The sequence below is a fragment of the Pecten maximus genome, chromosome 7 (assembly GCF_902652985.1).
Source record: "Pecten maximus chromosome 7, xPecMax1.1, whole genome shotgun sequence".
NCBI classification, from domain to species: domain Eukaryota; kingdom Metazoa; phylum Mollusca; class Bivalvia; order Pectinida; family Pectinidae; genus Pecten; species Pecten maximus.
The window spans coordinates 3542325-3566185 of NC_047021.1; the positions used below are offsets into that span (position 1 = coordinate 3542325).

The 23861-nt window shown below is 34.4% G+C and overlaps 2 protein-coding genes across 2 annotated transcripts; both read left to right on the top strand.

Annotated features, from left to right (window-relative positions):
* Positions 1-1810: 1810 nt before the first annotated feature.
* On the top strand, positions 1811-3041 carry LOC117331358 (caveolin-1-like). The gene is made up of 2 exons (XM_033890045.1): positions 1811-1972; positions 2407-3041. The coding sequence occupies exons 1-2, from the start codon at positions 1901-1903 to the stop codon at positions 2740-2742; spliced, it is 408 nt and encodes a 135-aa protein (XP_033745936.1). The 5' UTR covers positions 1811-1900; the 3' UTR covers positions 2743-3041.
* Positions 3042-21923: 18882 nt separating this feature from the next.
* Positions 21924-23187, top strand: LOC117331359 (caveolin-1-like). Its single transcript, XM_033890046.1, has 2 exons — positions 21924-22047; positions 22573-23187. Exons 1-2 carry the CDS (start codon positions 21979-21981, stop codon positions 22903-22905), a joined length of 402 nt encoding a protein of 133 aa, XP_033745937.1. The 5' UTR covers positions 21924-21978; the 3' UTR covers positions 22906-23187.
* Positions 23188-23861: the final 674 nt, after the last annotated feature.

The window sequence follows — 23861 nt, forward strand, 5'->3', positions numbered from 1 at the left end:
TTTTTTTAAAGCAAATCTAAAAGGTATGGAAAGAAATTACAAAACACATGGGAATAAAATTAAAACAAAAGTTAATGTTCAATAAAATTTTAATTCCAATCAAAATCTGAAGAAACAGAATTTAAACCCAAAAATGAACCATATAATGTGTTCTACAAAGGAATGTTATCAATGATCAAATGTTGCATACCAACCTATATATATATATATATATATATATAGTTAAATGCCTGTGGAAATCAATAACTTGTTAATAGTTTTGAAAACACCTGAAAGTCATCAGTATCAATTCAAAGCTATTTTAACCATTAAAATATATACGGAGTATCTGCAAATCAATCACACAAATTTGTTTGTGTCGGTTATATTTAAAATATCTTAAGCCCGAGACGGCTGGGTGTCCATTTATAACCTATCTCGACAACATAAGTAGATGGCATATCTGGGCAAAAGCACATTTTAGGTCGAGATCCGCGATAACCTAACTTGACCGGTCGTGATAAATTATCGCGACAGGTCGTCATAATAACACGACTTGCCGTTTTAATAACACGACTTGTCGACATAATTATCTCGACAAGTCGTGTTACCGTAACGCGACCTAAAATAACACGATGGCAGAAATATGCCACCATAAGATACAGAAGGTTGTTACGCGTGGTACAAAGCCCGGTAGACCTAGGGTAAATGTTTGTTACTCCATTGATTAGTCGATACGTGTAAACCTTAAAGAAGTATACGTACGTGTATGAGAAAAAAGGTTTAATAAAATCGACATCTCGCGTAAATCCTGACTGAGATCAAAAGCGGATAGATTCTGATGAACATTGATGTCAGTAAAAAGGTATTACACATCATAACACATGTGGAATTGAATAAAGCTAACTGAGTTTATATATGATGTATATTCTCGATAGTTTGAAATAATCTATAATAATTTCTACGTTTTAGCAATGTATTCTATAGTGGAGTTTCTACAATGTACGTTTATGAATCAAATGTGATCAATTGAATAACTCAAAATATCTTTGAGAAACCCACTTGCACTGCCCTTGTCACATGACTTGTATTGCTGCTGGGTATATCCTTTCTGATGAAACACGAGGACAGGAACAACATCAGTTTTTTATCTATAATACTATGTCATTAATGATATCGATATTCCATTTATATACAAGCCACGCAGTCATCCACCGGTCACTTTACCCTTATTACGAGTCCGTATCGAGCACACCTTTATGTTTCCAGCAGACACTGGTATCAAAAGCTGATGTCACACATGCATTTTCGGTGTCGTAGGTATTTCTTGAATATTATTCCGGTTACTTCAATACAGAATCATCTATCTTTATGTTGTATCTGGATGCAAAAGGTAGAAATGAACTATTCGACCACATAAAATACAATCAAGGATTGCTATTGGTCAAAAATAAAAGTCAATCCAGAGTTAATTAGCCTATATGAAGTTCCTCATACAGATTTCCTCGGCGTGAATCCGTCGGGTTTCATTGACGGATTCAATGGATACATATAACAAACATAATAAGCCAACGTTTTTTATATGGAATCCCGTTGGGAGGCATGCATGATTGCCCGGGAGATTACTTTTCCGAGTCTGGCTAAGACATCCTTCTCATTTACATATGCTTTCATGTGGATCGCTTTTGTAGGGGAAACTCCAAATCTATCCCATTTTGAATGTCATTAAAAATCCTTTCAAGATAACAGTTAATGGGAAATGAAGAGAACATCAATAATCTTGTTTGTGTACAGTTCGTCTCCCTGGTTATGCTTTGTGTTTGTCATATATAAGGCCGGGACAGCATACCGACCAGTTGCGACTAGAGATCTGCCTGTGTGCATCACTCACAAGTAAAACGACCAACAGGCAAGTTGCAGAATGGCACAGGAAGCGGAAGAATATTGCGATATGGTTAATAGGGATCCCAATAATCTTAACGACCATGTTAAGGTAAGAGACAATTATATCCATAGTGAAAAAGCGAAGATCGCAAATTTCTATTTACAGTATGTTTTATCTGATTTTATCTGATACATCTATACCAATATTTCAATCCTTCCGGTGTAGTCCATTCGTACGCATTTTAAAAGAAATAACGGTTCAAATAAATGTTTAATCACGGATTTGCTTGTGACTTTTTATATTTAAAGTGGTTTACAAAGGAATATTACTATTTTTATTATTTTTCATGAAATATCTTCGTCATAGAGATGCGATCCCGAACGCTTTTCGATCAAAGTGCTGTTAATAATACTTTAGCCAACTTCACATCCAATACTTGTTATTTGTCGTAAACTTAAAACTTTGGTCGACGGCGAGGGATAAAGTTGGTTAAAAGAATACATCAACATGAATCATTAGTTTTCTATTCTTTATGGAATTAGGTTGCCTTTGACGATGTTATCGGAGAACCAGATGGTGCCCATAGCGCTGACTGCGTGTGGAAGAATAGCCATTGGTGTTTCACCTGTGGAAAAAACTGCTGCTACAAGTTTATGACCTTTCTTTGCGGAATTTGCATCGCTCTTTACTGGGGTTGTGAGTTTGCTTTGATTGCTTTCGATCAGATCTGGTGCATAACTCCATCTCTGAGAATCTTCGCCATCTACTGCGGATGTTGCCAGAAGTTCTTCGGTACCATCATCCAATGCTTCCTGGCGCCGATATGCGAGACCTGTGGTCTTTGTTTCAGTCGAATAACAGTTACCAACAATTCTTGATTTGGTGTCCATAGTGTGAACCTTTTACCAGTGTAACTGTGGAATATGACAGTTTTGACTGGCAACTTTCCTGCTTTAATCTTTGCATTCAAAACGAAATTTCTCCGAATGGATTTTTACATAACGTGGTTAAAATTGTTCCCAAAATTGGATACTTTCCTTATCAACTAACGTTAAAAGGAGGGCATTACCAAAATGTCAAAGCTCAAGAGACGATAACCTTATTCTAATCTGTGATATTAAAGTTTTTATTTACAATTGTAATGTACATAAAATTCAAATAAATTTTTTACTTTATAGATTTGATGTTTGTTATGAATTTGTTCAGAGTACAACAACTCATGGATAATCAAGTTGTTTAAGCATAACAGTTATGACAACCTTCGTTTTAACAGTGTTTGTGACTTTGTTTAGCACGTAGGACGAGACGAAGCACATAGTAAACGAAAAGAGGATTGCGTTAATAGGTATAACATATTGTATGTGTTTGACATGGATGTTAGGGAGTATATTGTCATAAAAATATTCTTAACCTGATACGTATGTCTGCTTATAGTAATATATATATTTATTCGTGCAAAATGGCTTACTGCTCTAAACATAGGATTGTTTGTTTGAAAACATTTGCATTGCCAAGTTAGCAAGATATATTAAGATGTGTTGATAGACTTGTTGATAGTAACCAACCGGAAATAGATTTGTTTGTAGCAACCAGCCGGATATAGCTTCGTTCATAGCAACTATGGTATACATAATCTTTTGAATATTATCCAATTAAATGAGTTTGCTTTTAGTATTAATCGTTTTTCAACATTATTTGTTCTATGCAATAAGTTTGTTATTAAAACTTATTGTATTTCAATCGTTAAAATGCCAGTGAAATATCAGAAATAATACAATGATATATACTCATTTTAATCGGAACGAGTGTTACCATATCTACAAAATAGCAGATAGTACCGATGTTGGCAGAAGTTCTTCGCAACCATCATCCAATGCTTCGTGGCGCCGATATGCGAGACCTGTGGTCTTTGTTTCAGCCGAATAGCAGTTACCAACAAGTCTTGATTCGGTGTCCATAGAGTGAACCTATTACCAGTGTAACGTCGGAATATGACAGTTTTGACCAACAACGTTCCTGCTTTAATCTTGGCATTCAAAACTAACTTTCTCCAAATGGATTTTTATATAACGTGGTTAAAAATGTTCCTAAAATTGGATACTTTCCTTATCAACTAACGTTAAAAGGAGGACATTACCAAAATTTCAAAGCTCAAGAGACGATAACCTTATCCTAAACTGTGATATTAAAGTTTTTATTTACAATTGTATGCATAATATACATTTTTTTTTACTTTATAAATTTTATGCTTGTTATGATTTTGTTCAGAGTACAACAAATTTCATGGATAATCAAGTTGTTTAAGCATAACAGCTATGACAACCTTCGTTTTAACAGTGTTTGTGACTTTGTTTAGCACGTAGGACGAGACGAAGCACATTGTAAACGAAAAGAGGATTGTAATCAGACTGCGTTAATAGGTATAACACATTGTATGTGTTTGACATGGATGTTAGGGAGTACATTGTCATAAAAGTATTCTTAACCTGATACCTATGTCTGCTTACAGTAACATATATATATATATTCATGTAAAATGGCTTACTGCTCTAAACATAGGATTGTTTGTTTGAAAACATTTTCATTACCAAGTTAGCAAGATTTATTAAGATGTGTTGACAGACTTGTTAATAGTAACCAACCGGAAATAGATTTGTTTGTAGCAACCAGCCGGATATAGGTTCGATCATAGCAACTATGGTATACATAACAATCTTTTGAATGTCATCCATTTAAATGAGTTTGCTTTTAGGTATTAATTATTTTTCAACATTATTTGCAATGAGTTTAATATTAAAAACTTATTGTATTTAATCGTTAAAATGCCAGTGAAATATCAGAAATAATACAATAATATATACTCATTTTAATCGGAACGACCGTTACGATATCTAAACAAATAACAGCTAGTACCTACATTGGGATTTATTGCAATCGGAGCGACTGTTACCATATCTAAAAAAAAAAGTAACAGATAAATCCGACATTGGGAAGTATTGTAATATGTTACCATACCTAAACACAACAGAGAGTTTCGACATTCGAACAAAGTAATTCTACTCCAAATCGATCAAACAAAGTAAACTACTAATAAAACATACAGCTGCAAAGAGATTATTGAAAGAGCACAAGAGGAACAGGACCAAGTGTTCCGGGAGGGGAAGTGTTTTATTCTAAATTAAGAGCTAGAGTGGCGACAGCTGAACCATTTGGTATATCAACACACCTCGAGCTCGCCTGGCTTTATATGTCGTACATGGAAATATAAAATGTCCCAATGGAATCATGGTGTCGACAATAAAGGTAAATGGTTTACATCAACCCGCATCTCACAAATCCCGTTCTGGTTTGTTTTCCGTATAAATTGTCGATATCTTCAGAAATCATTATAACGGGAACAAGTAATTGACTCAAATAAAACTTTTTTTTTTTTTTTTTTTGATAAAAACACATTTTATTCATATTACACATAATATATACAATACAATAGGTGTCCTCTCGCAGGAGGGCTTTCACTCACTCATTCATTCATATTGTTCTACTTAGTTTGTTCAGTCTTTCACTCGTCATCCTTACAATCATCATATTTTCCTTTTTCTCATGATTTTTTTTCCAATATTTCGCTAGTCATTCATACATTCTTTCTCATCGTTTTATGGATATTTTCATTCTTTTTATTTTTTTTTTTTATCAAATAAATGATATAGAAATTTATATACATAACAATAATAATCCGGATTTATTTATTTCCGTAAAGAAAGGAATTGTGTAGATTATTAGTCACTACCTCGGCGTGCGCTCAGAACTCCTTGGATGTGTTGTCATAGAATGACATCCGAGGTGTTCCGACTGCTCAGCGTGATCGTGGCCATGCACATGTGTGTTTCTGGAGGATGCGGGACTCAACCGTATAAAATACTCAAATAAAACTTAATATATAGAGATTACAAAACGTTGTGGTCGTTGTATATGGTATTCGAGTTATTTTTCAAAGTGTACACAAACAACGAGCTTTAGCGAGAGAGTTTGGTTATAAGGGTACGACCTGTAGTAAAATACCATAATACTTCAATTATGTTATCATTTCCGCAACCGCGTGCAGCTACCTTCCTGGTCAAATTTCACCATGTCAGTCATTCAGAACGCGCTTACAGTTGGTTATACGTGTGGTATAAATTATGTTATAAACAGCTGTAATTCGTTACTTGATGCTTTGGAAGTTGAAAAACCAATTTATTGTGATAAATTGTTTCGCAATTTTTGCGGGATAAATCAAGTCTGCATTTCCAAAATCCGGTCATTAAGCACTAAAGGTACGGAAGGGAGGGATGTTACTATACAGAAATGGATATATTAACAATAGGGAATCTGAAATTATCATGCTTATCATGCGGCTTAGTTGTAAGCTGTCCCTGCTAGTTGTAAGTGAAGATAGCGGTAATTTGAATGCGCAATGACTATTTTCGTTTCTGTTTTTACTTTTTTTCTAGTAAAATATAATGGAATGTGGTTGTACCAACTAAAACATAACAATAAAAAAATGAAATGTTTGAAATATTTTACAGGAATCGAATAAAAACATCAACAACAATATTACTGTGTAACTATATTTTGTTTCTTTCTGTATTTGACAATCTTTCCGGCCACATTGGAATCATCTGTTTAGCGATTCCATTAATTGTCCGGCTTTCACGTCTATTCGTATAACGCAGAAAAACATAATGATTAAAATTCTTATTCCAATTCATGGAAGGAATCTCGTAGCTTATTAATCAGATTAAAATGTAAATATAAGGAATAGTTATTGCTTTTTATCGCTAACGGGTGTGTAAACTGCGGTTTTTTGTTTTTTGTTTTTTGTGGGTTTTTTTTTACAGATATTTCAACATAGCGTGCGTCATATTGAAATATCTGTAAAAAATGCTGTTTATGATTCCAATAAGCGATAACAAACAAGAATTATTCCTTAAATAAAAACACCAAGCATAGAACGAAATGCTAATAATGACAGGTAATAAATCCACGTGTTCCTGTTCTACAGTCTACGGTCCAGTAGGACACGTTGTAACCGGCGATCTTCGCTTTATATTCCTAATGATAAGCTACGAGATTCCTTCTATTAATTGGAATAGGAATTTTAATCATTAAGATATTATAAATTCCGCCAGAATACGCCAAAAAATGAGTAAGACGAGAAATAGTCTACTCCTACCTGTGGTGTTTACATAACCCTGTTGATTCAATATTGCATTGGGTTTGCTGCCATTATCGCGATTTCCGTGGCGGATTTCGAAAACTCACTTAGAAATTAACCATACAAGGTTTCAAGAGTGGCAGGTTGATGAAAACAATAGGAAAGTTTATTGACGACTTCATGATCTCATTCGGAAACATTGTATTTCCTTATGTGATACTAAGTCAGACGTGTTCCATGCTTGTTGATAAAGCTGATGGCTTTCATTTCTTGAATATGGCCTAACCCGATTTTGATCTAGATAAGTATGGCGGGCGTCGTCGATGAAGCAGAAGACGCTATTCTGTCGGAACATATTTAAGCCTTACTCTCCTATTACCTTTTTAGGTTTCTTCGTGAAAATCTTCAATTTTGTTCATATCTTGCACTTGGTTTATTGATTTTGAGTTGGAATTATCGTTGCGTTATTATGACGGTAAAATTTGTTGTTTTGTATTTCCAAGGTATACGTATATACATTGCAATGCAATTAGTTTGTCATTAAGCCATGATAGTATGACTTCCGGACGTACACAGTACTTCCGGATATACACAGTACTTCCGGATATACACAGTACTTCCGGATATACTCAATACTTCTGGACGTATACTTAATGTCTCCACACATATGTTAGGTTAAACCACACAGTTTCGTTGTCAGGGGCAGTATGACGTAGAACGGACATTGGTTCCGAACAAACTACGTTCCACTTAGAGGAAAGTTTTATTTAATGAACAATCCATATTATCATCTCGGATAAGTTTTAAGTATAAGGCAATACTTAAAAGTTTAAAACTTTTTGCAGTGTTCCGCATCGTTGAATTACTTACCAGAAGACATGCCTATGTACGCATTATTCTACGTCAGATCCACGATAATGACACCATTGTTTAATGTTTCGTTGGCTTAATCATTAACATCTAAGACAATGTCAAAGTAACATCTGATAGGACGATTAAGAAATGTTATTTAGATATTGTCTTTACTGGAACATATAAGGTATTCACCATGTCAGAGAATACACGGAATGGAGCGATTAGGTTTGATACCAAAAGACAAAGAGCTTGCCTAACAATAGATGGTAGATCACATTGTTCGAAGTTTATCAAATCTTTACCCTGACAGCTATTTACAGAAATACCTACATGATTGGGTACGTCGTCCACTATTTAATGCCTGTAAACGTCTGCAAATCTTCATTACTGCGTTGATGTAAGAGGTTGTCTTACCTATATAAATATGACTGAACAATATGCAGAATTCGATTTGAATTCAAGAGATCCCAACTCTCTTCATGGAAACGTTCAGGTGAGCTTTTGATATGCAATGCACTGTTTGTTTTTGTTTTTTTCCAGAGTATGATACCAGTAGGCTTTTTTTATCATCATTTTAAGGCTATATTTGTGAACTCCCAAATCCTCATTTGTTGTGGGTATTATGACCACTATGTGAATGATTCTACGAGAATATTGATTATAAGTGATTAATTAATTTCTATTCACATAATATTTTAAGCGTTGTATTGTAACTTTTATGTTATTGCTATTATTTCTACTTAAGGGTTAGGGTTAACATGGGTGCGGATTACATTTCTATCAATATAACCTTTTTGACGGTGAACAGACAGAACAAAGCAAATATAAATGAATATAACAAGTTGTACAATGTTTACGTGTCTGTTATCAGGTAGCATTTCATGACGTGTTAGGAGAGCCGGACGGAACCCATAGCGTCGACTGTGTATGGACTCTTGCCCACACGTGCTTCACCTGCTCCAAGAACTGTTGTTACAAGTTTGTCACCACTCTGTGCGGCCTCTGTATCGCTCTTGCCTGGGGTTGTGAGTTCGCCATTATCACATTTGAAATAGTATGGTTCTGTACACCGGGTCTCAAAGCCTACCAACTGATCATGGGGGTTCTTCAGCGCTTCTTCGGGACATGTATTAGCTGCTGCTTAGCTCCGATCTGTGAAACATTTGGATTATGCTTCACTAATATAACAATGAAGAAATTATGAACATGATTGTCATGTGTGAACACATTTTAACAGATATGACGCTGTTTGTGTTACCGGAGAGATTATCATATGGAACCAACTGAAATGTCACTAGATAGTTATGCGTTATTAATATTGCAATGAAGAATATGGATATTATCGGCGATCGGGTTTACGCTGTTGTATATATTTATTATGTTGTTGTATTTTGGGAAGTTTTAACATATTTGACATATTTCTTCTATATCTTTTTCAATGTCCATTGGAGCTAGTGAAATGAAACAAACCTTTCACATAATAATGACCTTAAGTTCTCCCACGTATAGGTATAGCTAAAATGGTTGGTAGGAGATTTTCCAGTAATTTCATGTTAAATAGTATACATGCAATGTACAGTTGTCGAAATAAAGACAAAGCAGAATGAGCTCGACTTCCTTTCATATTTACATTTGTCTGTGAAATCTTGATCCTGTATAGCGACTAGAAATACTGTCGCTAGGCAGCTTTTCATTAGTTTTAGTGAAACCGTTATCAGGGCCTTATCCGGACTAATAGTACTACATCCTCAATACACCACGCCATTATCCGGACTAAAAGGTACCACATCCTCAATACACCACGCCCTTATCCGGACTAAAAAGTACCACATCCTCAATACACCAGGTCCTAATCTGGACTCAAAACAAAGTACCACATCTTCAATATAAGCGGATTGTTTCCAAATTAACATCACATCTAGAGCAGACTTATTATTTAGATATAACCTGGCATACATGAAGGGCAAATTTGATGATTACCCCGCCGGCTACCGTTGCAAGAGAGACCGAATTGCCGTTGGGTAAAATTTATTCTGAAGGATGGTATGTTACCAAACATGTTGAAGTAAGCATGAGCTTTCAAAAGATCGGATGATATAAAACGATGATGTGCTACGGATAGATTATATATGTCTGAAATTTTATCATTATAAACTGTAAAACCTTTCTAAAGACTAATCAAGAAAACATAGTAGGCTCTGTATGAATGTGGCCTTTATATAGAGGTTTATATACCATTATTTGTGTTACACGGGAGATTTTGCGGGGTGAAAATTTCGCGTTTTTCTGTTCAGGACTATTTCGCGGGGAGAAAATTTCGCGCATTTTCAATTTCTTACAAAAATGAATTATATAGGGAAATAGTAGAAATTATACTTACGATGAACACATTTTATGCGACTCTAATATGATATCGTGAAACAGTAGAAACTACATGTATACTTACGATGTACATGTTCTGCTTAACAATATGCTTTAAATAAAGATTGTTTATTATTCATTGTCATAGTGGTCACTCATCACAAGATGAACAATATTCACGGGTATTTAATTTCGCGGACATTACCTTGACCGCGAATATAGCGAAATTAAATCCCCCGTGAATAAAAGCAACTATACAGTACTACATGACTGGTTGTGCTATTTAGACGGGAGTTTTGTAGTGTTGACTGAATTGATCACATCTAATCACGTGGTCAAGTGGATGGTATTTAAAGGGTACGACAATGCCCATAAAAGGAACATAGTAGTTTAAAACAATAGACCTACATACCTGACACATTGAATGAACGGTGACTCTTATTGACACTAAAACAAGGAGCGGGCATGCAGGATTGCGTTACAATAAACGTTGTTGTATTCTAGATCAATCTGGTAATAAAGCGGGCTTGTCTATGATATATAAACACACCTATGTGTACCTGTGTATTGTCTATAATATATAAACACATCTGTGTGTACCTGTGTATTGTCTATAATATATAAACACATCTATGTGTACCCGTGTATTGTCTATAATATATAAACACATCAATATGTACCTGTGTATTGTCTATAATACATAAACACATCTATGTGTACCTGTGTATTATCTATAATATATAAACACATCTATGTGTACCTGTGTATTGTCTATACACATCTATGTGTACCTGTGTATTTTCTATAATATATAAACACATCAATATGTACCTGTGTATTGTCTATAATACATAAACACATCTATGTGTACCTGTGTATTGTCTATAATACATAAAGACGTCTGTGTGTACCTGTGTAATGTCTATACACATGTATGTGTACCTGTGTATTGTCTATAATGCATAAACACATCTATATGTACCTGTGTATTGTCTATAATGCATAAACACATCTATGTGTACCTGTGTATTGTCTATAATACATAAATACATCTATATGTACCTGTGCATTGTCTATAATACATAAACACATCTATGTGTATTGTCTATAATATATAAACAGATATGTGTGTACCTGTGTAATGTCTATAATACATAAACACATCTATATGTACCTGTGTAATGTCTATACACATGTATGTGTACCTGTGTATTGTCTATAATACATGACGACATCTATATGTACCTGTGTAATGTCTATAATACATAAACACATCTATATGTACCTGTGTAATGTCTATACACATGTATGTGTACCTGTGTATTGTCTATAATACATTAAGACATCTATATGTACCTGTGCATTGTCTACAATACATAAACACATATATGTATACCTGTGTATTGACTATAAGAATTGCCAGTTGCTAAGCCGTCTATGTACCTAAGTTGAGTCTGCTTGGAAAAGTTTACTACAACACGTTTATAAAGTCTACGTGTTCTGAAAGATATGACTGATGGAAGAATTGACCTCACATCAAGGGATCCGAATTACCTTCATGGAGACGTACAGATTAGTTCCTCCTCTGATAAATATGTCAAGTCAGTGAAGTATTTCATAACTGACTGGCCGCAACAGGTAGCAGTTTACAGTCGGGAAGATTTCATAGAGTTGGTATCTGACCTAAAATTGAATATTTTGAATGCTTTAGTATACAGTGTTAGAGAAGGATAATGCACGGAATGAAGCGAATAGTTTTGATACCAAAAGACAAAGAGCTTGCCTAACAATAGATGGTAGATCACATTGTTCAACGGTTGTCAAACTTTACCCTGACAGCTATTTACAGAATTACCTACATGATTGGGTACCTCGTCCACTATTTAATGCCTGTAAACGTCTGCAAATCTTCATTACTGCGTTAATGAAGGAGGTTGTCTTACCTATATAAATATGACTGAACAATATGCAGAAATCGATTTGAATTCAAGAGACCCCAACTCTCTTCATGGAAACGTTCAGGTGAGTTTTTGATATGTAATGTAGTGTTTGTTTTTTTCTTTTCTCATAATTTGGAAAAAGTAGGATTTTTTTACTATCATTTTAGGCTTTATTTCTGAACTCCCAAATCCTCTTTTGTTGAGGTATTATGACCACTATGTGAATAATTTAACGAGAATGTTGATTATAATTGATTGCTTAATTTCTATTCACATTACGTTGTTAAACGTAGTATTGTAACGTTTATGTAATGCTAACATTTTTACTTAAGGGTAAGGAGTAATATGGGTCTGGCTTACATTTCTATCAATATAACCTTTTTTGACGGTGAACAGACAGAACAAAGCAAATTTAAATGGATTAAAAGTTTTAAATAATTATTTACTATAAAAGCTGTATCTATTACATAAGTTGTATTTATTCCTTAATTAAGTTTTAAAGGTACGTTTAACACTTGTGCTACCTTAGTTATCATTGTTTTAATAATTACACCTTACTTACTTGGATCCATATGCATTGTGACGTAACTAAAGAAAGATAATTGTCGTAATCTTATATGACAGTTTTGTTCACATATTTATGAAGCCATGTAAGGTATAATTTCCGGGGTATTAGTTTCATAAACTCTATATTAAAAAGATGTTCATATTGTAAATTCGTCTGCGTTGAACAGGTAGCATTTCATGACGTGTTAGGAGAGCCGGACGGAACTCATAGCATCGATTGTGTATGGACTGTCGCCCACACGTGCTTCACCTGCTCCAAGAACTGTTGTTACAAGTTTGTCACCACTCTGTGCGGCCTCTGTATCGCTCTTGCCTGGGGTTGTGAGTTCGCCATTATCACATTTGAAATAGTATGGTTTTGTACACCGGGTCTCAAAGCCTACCAACTGATCATGGGGATTCTTCAGCGCTTCTTCGGGACATGCATTAGCTGCTGCTTAGCTCCGATCTGTGAAACATTTGGATTATGCTTCACTAATATAACAATGAAGAAAATGTGAATGCCGGAGGGAACACATGTGAGACCAACTGTTATGTGTTAAATAAAAGCATAAAGCCCGAGATAGGGATACGAATATTATATAAACAATGCTAAATTACAGTGAGATAGAATTCATATTCAATATCGGAAATGGCATTTATAGATATAAGTTTTACCTTATACGCACAATTCAAGTACACATTTTTATTCCAAATCTGCATTTTCACTAAATAAACGTAAAGCACAAAATAGAAAGTTTTCAATTCCCACTAATGTAGTGATGTGAAGAACAATTGTCATGACGTCGTTTTGCATGACGTCACTATATCAAGTGTAATTTTTAAGTCACGAAATGTTCGCTTCCGGACTTTAAAATAAGATTAATCAGTGTATCTTGCAACAAGAAATGTATTAAAAAAGATGGGATATATTGATAAAACTGTTACTGATGATTTTGTGCTTATTATCACGAACTATTTATTTGTGCCAGGAACGTCACATCTACTCACAAGAACAGGTTCCATTTGATAGCAAAAAAGAGTTTGAAATTTGATAGCATTGTTACAGATTGATACGTTAGCGCATTATTCCAGTTTATCTGAAATCCTGTTAGAATTACAAGGTACTCACGTTCCAAAGAAGACAGTTTAATGTTAAATCATCATGACACATTTAGTACTGTGTAAATACTCAAAAGGTCTAGTGATCATACCAGACAAGTGGTTTACTGTGTAAATACTCAAATGGTCTAGTGATCATACCAGACAAGTGGTTTACTGTGTAAATACTCAAAAGGTCTAGTGATCATACCAGACAAGTGGTTTACTGTGTAAATACTCAAAAGGTCTAGTGATCATACCAGACAGGTGGTTTACTGTGTAAATACTCAAAAGGTCTAGTGATCATACCAGACAAGTGGTTTACTGTGTAAATACCCAAAAGGTCTAGTGATCATACCAGACAAGTGGTTTACTGTGTAAATACTCAAAAGGTCTAGTGAGCATACCAGACAAGTGGTTTACTGTGCAAATACTCAAAAGGTCTAGTGATCATACCAGACAAGTGGTTTACTGTGTAAATACTCAAAAGGTCTAGTGATCATACCAGACAAGTGATTTACTGTGTAAATACTCAAATGGTCTAGTGATCATACCAGACAAGTGGTTTACTGTGTAAATACTCAAATCGTCTAGTGATCATACCAGACAAGTGGTTTACTGTGTAAATACTCAAAAGGTCTAGTGATCTTACCAGACAAGTGGTTTACTGTGTAAATATTCAAAAGGTCTAGTGATCATACCAGACAAGTGGGTTTACTGTTGAAATACTCAAAAGGTCTAGTGATCATACCAGACAAGTGGTTTACTGTGTAAATACTCAAAAGGTCTAGTGATCATACCAGACAAGTGGTTTACTGTGTAAATACTCAAAAGGTCTAGTGATCATACCAGACAAGTGGTTTACTGTGTAAATACTCAAAAGGTCTAGTGATCATACCAGACAAGTGGTTTACTGTGTAAATACCCAAAAGGTCTAGTGATCATACCAGACAAGTGGTTTACTGTGTAAATACTCAAAAGGTCTAGTGAGCATACCAGACAAGTGGTTTACTGTGCAAATACTCAAAAGGTCTAGTGATCATACCAGACAAGTGGTTTACTGTGTAAATACTCAAAAGGTCTAGTGATCATACCAGACAAGTGATTTACTGTGTAAATACTCAAATGGTCTAGTGATCATACCAGACAAGTGGTTTACTGTGTAAATACTCAAATCGTCTAGTGATCATACCAGACAAGTGGTTTACTGTGTAAATACTCAAAAGGTCTAGTGATCTTACCAGACAAGTGGTTTACTGTGTAAATACTCAAAAGGTCTAGTGATCATACCAGACAAGTGGTTTACTGTGTAAATACTCAAAAGGTCTAGTGATCATACCAGACAAGTGGTTTACTGTGTAAATACTCAAAAGGTCTAGTGATCATACCAGACAAGTGGTTTACTGTGTAAATACTCAAAAGGTCTAGTGATCATACCAGACAAGTGGTTTACTGTGTAAATACTCAAAAGGTCTAGTGATCATACCAGACAAGTGGTTTACTGTGTAAATACTCAAAAGGTCTAGTGATCATACCAGACAAGTGGTTTACTGTGTAAATACTCAAAAGGTCTAGTGATCATACCAGACAAGTGGTTTACTGTGTAAATACTCAAAAGGTCTAGTGATCTTACCAGACAAGTGGTTTACTGTGTAAATACTCAAAAGGTCTAGTGATCATACCAGACAAGTGGGTTTACTGTGTAAATACTCAAAAGGTCTAGTGATCATACCAGACAAGTGGTTACTGTGTAAATACTCAAAAGGTCTAGTGATCATACCAGACAAGTGGTTTACTGTGTAAATACTCAAAAGGTCTAGTGATCTTACCAGACAAGTGGTTTACTGTGTAAATACTCAAAAGGTCTAGTGATCATACCAGACAAGTGGTTTACTGTTGAAATACTCAAAAGGTCTAGTGATCATACCAGACAAGTGGTTTACTGTGTAAATACTTAAAAGGTCTAGTGATCATACCAGACAAGTGGTTTACTGTGTAAATACTCAAAAGGTCTAGTGATCATACCAGACAAGTGGTTTACTGTGTAAATACTCAAAAGGTCTAGTGATCATACCAGACAAGTGGTTTACTGTGTAAATACTCAAATGGTCTAGTGATCATACCAGACAAGTGGTTTACTGTCTATATACTCAAAAGGTCTAGTGATCATACCAGACAAGTGGTTTACTGTGTAAATACTCAAAAGGTCTAGTGATCTTACCAGACAAGTGGTTTACTGTATAAATACTCAAATGGTCTAGTGATCATACCAGACGAGTGGTTTACTGTGTAAATACTCAAATGGTCTAGTGATCATACCAGACAAATGGTTTACTGTCTAAAAACTCAAATGGTGAAGTGATCCTACCAAACAATTGGTTTACTGTCTATATACTCAAGTGATCCTACCAGACAAGTTGTTTACTGACTAAATACTCAAATAATCAAGTGATCCTACCAAATAATTGGTTTACTGTCTCAATACTCAAATGGTGTAGTGATCCTATCAGATAATTGGTTTACTGACTAAATACTCAAATGATGAAATGATCATTCCAGAGAAAGGGGTTTACTGTCTAAATACTCCAAGCACCTATAGATTGTCGTTCAAGTTTTTTCAATAATAACAAATATAGTTACACTAGTTACATAGAACGAACTCGAAGACTGTTAAACTAAACATCGTTTGACAAATTAGGCAACACTTATAATATCTTTGTCACTTCAAATGCATGCTGATTGCTTAAAGGGAATATATAAGTAGCAAGAGTCGTGTTTTATGCCAATACCTGTATGATATGACAAGATCAAATGATAATGGCACACTTTAGAGACACAGTCTACCCAGGGGAAATATATTTCCCCAAAGTAGATGTTTAGTTTAAACAGATGTAGATCTTAGGACATTGTATGGACCACTGTTACATATATATATTTATATTTATTTGCCTCTTCTCACCAGAGAATTTCACACAAAGAAATCGTTTCAAATACATTGTGGACAAAATATCAAAAAATATAATCTATATACATTGATAGCGAGAATTTCGAAAACTTACTAGCAGAGTAGGACAATGTGTTCAGGAAGGACAAGCGTCTTCTGCTTCATCTACGACATGCATGGTGTAAATCAGAAATAGGATGTTGACGACAGAACCACTCACCATATCAATACACATATCAAGCACGTATACAATTCTAATCAGATTACGATGTCGACCAAAATGATTTCCCGTTGTCTGCATTTTTCAACAACTTTTTGTGATATGCATAACATAACGTGCTCTTATCGAATCAATTTGACACAATGGGTAGGGGAGGCAGGGATGTTACTCTCTAGAAATTAGTAATCAACACTAGGATTATCGTACAGTTGAAAACGTTGTAAGTTGATACAAAGAGTTTCGTATTGAAAAAAGACAGAACAGCTCTATACACGAACAAAGATAATGCTGACATTCGAAGTAATTGATCAAGTCCCGCTTGTTTTCTATCATTAATGAATAATTGAAAAAACACTTCAATATAAGGTATTGACATATACATGTAGTAGCAACTACATCCTAAACATCACTTCAAACCTTTGCTTGTCTAATTGTGGTGCCATATAATAACATTCATAGCAAACCTGAATGCCTTCCCTACAGCATGAAACACGATTTTTGATGTTTTATATTTCAGGATAAATCCCATGGATTCCATTTCATTTTAAATAAAAGAATATAGAAGACCACAATCTTTTTTTTTCAAAGTCACCTTGAGTTATCTCACAACAAACGTCATTAAATATTTTACGAAGTTTTAACTTTAGTTACTTTATCAAAAGATTTAAAACGCATGGTGATAATACTTCAATAAGGAAGATGTAAAACGTATGGCGATAATACTTCAATAAGGAAGATGTAAAACGTATGGTGATAATACATGTACTTAAATAAGGAAGATGTAAAACGTATGGTGATAATACTTCAATAAGGAAGATGTAAAACGTATGGTGATAATACTTCAATAAGGAAGATGTGAAACGTATGTTGATATTACTTCAATTAATAAGATGTAAAACGTATGGTGATAATACTTCAATAAGGAAGATGTAAAACGTATAGTGATAATACCTCAATAAGGAAGATGTAAAACGTATGGTGATAATACTTCAATAAGGAAGATGTAAAACGTATGGTGATAATACTTCAATAAGGAAGATGTAAAACGTATGGTGATAATACTTCAATAAGGAAGATGTAAAACGTATGGTGATAAAACTTCAATAAGGAAGATGTATAACGTATGGTGATAATACATGTACTTAAATAAGGAAGATGTAAAACGTATGGTGATAATACTTCAATAAGGAAGATGTAAAACGTATGGTGATAATACTTCAATAAGGAAGATGTGAAACGTATGGTGATATAACTTCAATTAATAAGATGTAAAACGTATGGTGATAATACTTCAATACGGAAGATGTAAAACGTATAGTGATAATACCTCAATAAGGAAGATGTAAAACGTATGGTGATAATACTTCAATAAGGAAGATGTAAAACGTATGGTGATAATACTTCAATAAGGAAGATGTAAAACGTATAGTGATAATACCTCAATAAGGAAGATGTAAAACGTATGGTGATAATACTTCAATAAGGAAGATGTAAAAGTATGGTGATAATACTTCAATAAGGAAGAGGTAAAAAAAAGTATGGTGATAATACTTCAATAAGGAAGATGTAAAACGTATGGTGATAATACTTCAATAAGGAAGGTGTAAAACGTATAGTGATAATACTTCAATAAGGAAGATGTAAAACGTATGGTGATAATACTTCAATAAGGAAGATGTAAAACGTATGGTGATAATACCTCAATAAGGAAGATGTATAACGTATGGTGATAATACTTCAATAAGGAAGATGTATAACGTATGGTGATAATACATGTACTTAAATAAGGAAGATGTAAAACGTATGGTGATAATACTTCAATAAGGAAGATGTAAAACGTATGGTGATAATACTTCAATAAGGAAGATGTAAAACGTATGGTGATAATTCTTCAATAAGGAAGATGTAAAACGTTTGGTGATAATACTTCAATAAGGAAGATGTAAAACGTTTGGTGATAATACTTCAATAAGGAAGATGTTAAACGTATGGTGATAATACATGTACTTAAATAAGGAAGATGTAAAACGTATGGTGATAATGCTTCAATAGTTTGATTCACCTGACATGGCGTGATATTTAATTGTTTAAAACTACTTTATTGAAAATATATAATCATATGTTTCTTTTCAGCTATTTTTTAAAAGGTTGAATATCAAATATATAGCTGATGCACTGACCTTATGAAAATATTCCTGATCGGAATACCAGACATACCTTATCTGTCAGATCAGCCTTTTAAACATTTAAAAAGCGCTTTTGTTAGTTAACGTGTAGATTTGGCATGAGCGAGCTCCGTATACTTTTTTTTAAAGAAATGCACTTCTAGTACCGTTGCTCTATACTGTAACCGATAGGTCGGGTTTGTAAAGAATTAGTCGGGAGCTATCAATAAGGTCAGATTTATTACCACATAAATATGAGTCTTATATTTGCTGATGAAATTCTTTATCATATGGTAACGTAAATAATTGAGATTACATGGTCATTATAATGGCGAAGTTGTATGTCTTTATTAAACGCTTAGTCGAACGGATTCAGTCACGTCAAATGCTCGATTTGTGACATGTTTGTTATTGTTTCAACATGCCATGATGACCTCATTGTACCATGCATCTCCACAGTTGCCATATTACAACATGTGCACAATTAACCAGTTACCTTATTACAACATGTACACAATTAACCAGTTACCATATTACAACATGTACACAATTAACCAGTTACCTTATTACAACATGTACACAATTAACCAGTTACCTTATTACAACATGTACATAATTAACCAAAGTTACTATATTACAACATGTACATAATTAACCAGTTACCATATTACAATATGTACACAATAAACCAAAGTTACCATATTACAACATGTACACAATTAACCACAGTTACCATATTACAACATGTACACAATTAACCACAGTTACCATATTACAACATGTACACAATTAACCACAGTTACCATATTACAACATGTACACAATTAACCACAGTTACCATATTACAACATGTACACAATTAACCAAAGTTACCATATTACAACATGTACACAATTAACCAAAGTTACCATATTACAACATGTACACAATAAACCAAAGTTACCATATTACAACATGTACACAATTAACCAGTTACCATATTACAACATTTACACAATTAACCACAGTTACCATATTACAACATGTACATAATTAACCAGTTACCATATTACACCATGTTCAATCTACACAACGTTTCAGTTACCATATTACTCATGTACACAAATTAACCCCAATACATCATATTCACAAATTAACTGTAGTACCATAGTATACCATGTATATAAATTAACCGCAGTGGCCATATTACAGCATGTACACAAATCAATCGCAGTACCATAGCATACCATGTAAACAAATTGACCACATAAACCATATACACAAATTAACCCTATTTACCACATAACACCATGTACACAAATTAACCACAGGTCCATGTTATACTATGTGTGCAAAATAACCCAGTGACCATAGTAAACCATGTACACAAATTAACCAGAATTTACTTACATAATGTATAGCTATTTTACTACACCATCTTATCTAATACCAATGTACTAAAATAATGAAGATTCATGTTCATTAGATTATCATTAGATGATCATTACCAATTATGTTTCTTCTGAAGATAAGAACAAGTCATTGCAAACGATACCTAACCCATTGTGTCCCTGCGTCAGGAATATAACAGGTGAGTGAAGTGCCAGAAGAATCGGATTCAAAATAAAGGTGGTAAAACGTCTATTTAGAATATCGGTAATATGCCACTGACTCTGGAACTCAGAAGAAATGATGGTTATGAACAACTGACCAACTGAGGACGAAAGTGTTAAAGGCGATCGAGGTTTGGTTTTAAGCGAAGACGTACCAGAAGATATAGTTAGAAACAAACGAATCGATTAAACAATTAAGTACAATAATACGACCAGACCAGGTGTACCTCAAGTGAAATCGAATTCTGCTTCATCGACATCCCATACAAAAGCTAGGTCAAACCCAGGTATAGTCACAATCTCAAGAGTTATGTTGGTGACAAGGACTCCGCTAGACATTTCAATACGCAACAAGCCCGTCTGACTTCATATCGGAAAATGAAATAGAAAATTTGCCAATCAAATCATGATTTGGACCATAAAGCTTTCTATGGTCCTCATCCAACCTTGTGCTGTTAACTGTTTCGTCAGTATTCGATATCTGTCACAGATGTAGTGAAATTGATTCAAAAACTTTAACCTAGATTACCAATGTATACCATGTACCACACTTACCGTATTACACATATTAAACTATATACAATGTACATAGATTAACCACAGTTAACATATTACGCCATGAACACAAATTCACTCCAGTATCCATATTATACTATGTACACAAAATAAACCCCAGTTACCGTATTACACCAAGTACACAAGTTAACCTCAGTTCATATTGCATGTCCATGTTCATGAATTAAACCTAGTGTCCAAGCTGACCTTTTGAACTAATAACTATCATGGCATTTTAATACTTTTAAGTTATAAAGTAGCATTTATAGATTTTCTTTCTCACAAAACATAAGTCTACAGTTGTAATGGGGAAATCAATACCACGGTTTGTTGTCGTAAATAGAAGGGTTTTAACATTTCCATTCATACAGATTAACAAAGCTCAATGCTCCAGTTAAATACATACTTCCATAGGAGACAAAAGCTGACGGTATTTCTACAGAGAGTTTTCGTTAGGTCGTTGCCAATGACGCCGGACGTTTAACAAAAAAGAACCACCCCTTTCGTCAGTGACAGTCGTCAAGCAATTATCAATCGACAAAAAACTGAGAGGTATAAATTCGAAACCACAGTATTGGCCACCACTCAATAGAAAGGTCTTGTGTAATTCACCTCAGTTTCTCCACAGTCAAACAGTCAAAATGACAGAACAGGCCATGGAAGTGGACTTGAATAACAGGGACCCCAACTCTCTCAACAGCACCATTCAGGTACTTTTATTATTTTATCACTATAGTAACATTGTAAGAACAAATATATGTGATTCTATGTATTTTTCTTAGCGAACAATTGTTAAATTGCGTTATATATGGTTAAAAGCACCATATATAGCCTGGAAAGCATGAAGGGTAGAAATATTTTTCTCTACTTGAATGTATTTTTCGATTCGATTACAGTTTCTTATAAAACAACAGCTTACTGCTATACATAGATACACTTGACTTGTATAGTCTTAGGAATAACTCCGCTTAGTTAATTACATTTTCATTATATCCTTAGTAACTGGGAAAATTCAAAATCATATTCAATGGAACATAATATAATATTGAATAGAATACTAAACTACTGGTGAATATGAACTTATATTACAATAAGTAAACAACATATACTGTGTGATATGTCTTTTTAACTCGGATACGAATAAGTACGATACCAAACATGCTATATGATCGTTTTTACCTATTTTTATTATTTGTCGTCCGGTTTTTTAATACTCGGTACTTTTAAATTGACAGGTTGCCTTTGAGGATGTGTTGGGAGAACCAGAGGGCGCCCATAGCATCGACTGTGTCTGGACCAACAGTTACAAATGCTTCACCTGTGGGAAGAACTGTTGCTACAAGTTCATGAGTACCCTGTGTGGAATTTGTATTGCACTGTACTGGGGATGTGAGTTCGCCATGATCACGTTCGAGATGGTATGGTGCTGTACACCTGCTCTCAAAGTTCATTCCATCATGCTCGGAATTTGTCAACGTTTCTTCGGATCATGCATCCAGTGTTGTCTGGCTCCTCTCTGTGAGACGATGGGATTATGCTTCGGGAACATTACAATTACTAAGAAATGATAAAACGATTATCAAAACTTTCGATAGACAAATCAATCAATTTTTGTGCCATCCCTCAACAACTGTGATACTAGCCAGTTTTGGCTGGGTTTCCTTGAAGTGAGTCAGTGATATTTTACATACACTTGCTATTTCATTAAGATATCGAGTGGATTATCATCTCAAATGTTTAATGTTCTACTTGTCATTGATGTATTTCTTTTACAATAAAATATTTATTTAACATGTTTGTGTATGTTGTTAACTAATATCAAATGGAAACAAAGTAAAGAAACATGCTCCAAACGTCCAGTATCATTCGTCAATGTTGTTATTGGCGCTGTCATGGTGACCGAGGGAGGGTATCAGTATTGTTCAAGAATAGTATTATATATGGAACCCTATAGATTAGATGATGAACCATTTACTAAGTTTTGACATAAAAAGTTAAAATATTAAAGACTCTTCAGTCAGATAATCATACAAAAGTACTCCGTGTCACGACATTAGTTTGTGACATAAAATATATCATCATTGGGAATAAAGACCTACTTCGTGTTATATGGAGTTAACCGTATTTTTCTTCTTAAACTCAACACCAGCTTGGGTAGCAGTCTCAACTATCGGCCTATGAATAGTATAAAAATGTCTACATCATTGAAGATACATTCATTATCAATATATCGACACAAAACCGCCTGACAAAATATTCTAAAGTACCTCCAATAAACTGACACAGGGCCGACCGACAAGTATATCAAATATACTGATACAGAGCCGACCGACAAGTATATCAAATATACTGACACAGGGCCGTCCGACAAGTATATCAAATATACTGATACAGAGCCGACTGACAAGTATATCAAATATACTGATACAGAGCCAACCGCCACGTACATCAAATATACTTATGCAAAGCCGACTGACAAGTACAATGTACATGAAATATACTGATACAAAGCCGACTGACAAGT

Coding starts and splice junctions, on each gene's coding strand:
- LOC117331358 (XM_033890045.1), top strand. CDS start 1,901: ATGGCACAGGAAGCGGAAGAATATTGCGATATGGTTAATAGGGATCCC. Junction 1,973..2,406: donor ATCTTAACGACCATGTTAAG/GTAAGAGACAAT, acceptor TTATGGAATTAG/GTTGCCTTTGACGATGTTAT.
- LOC117331359 (XM_033890046.1), top strand. CDS start 21,979: ATGACAGAACAGGCCATGGAAGTGGACTTGAATAACAGGGACCCCAAC. Junction 22,048..22,572: donor CTCTCAACAGCACCATTCAG/GTACTTTTATTA, acceptor TTAAATTGACAG/GTTGCCTTTGAGGATGTGTT.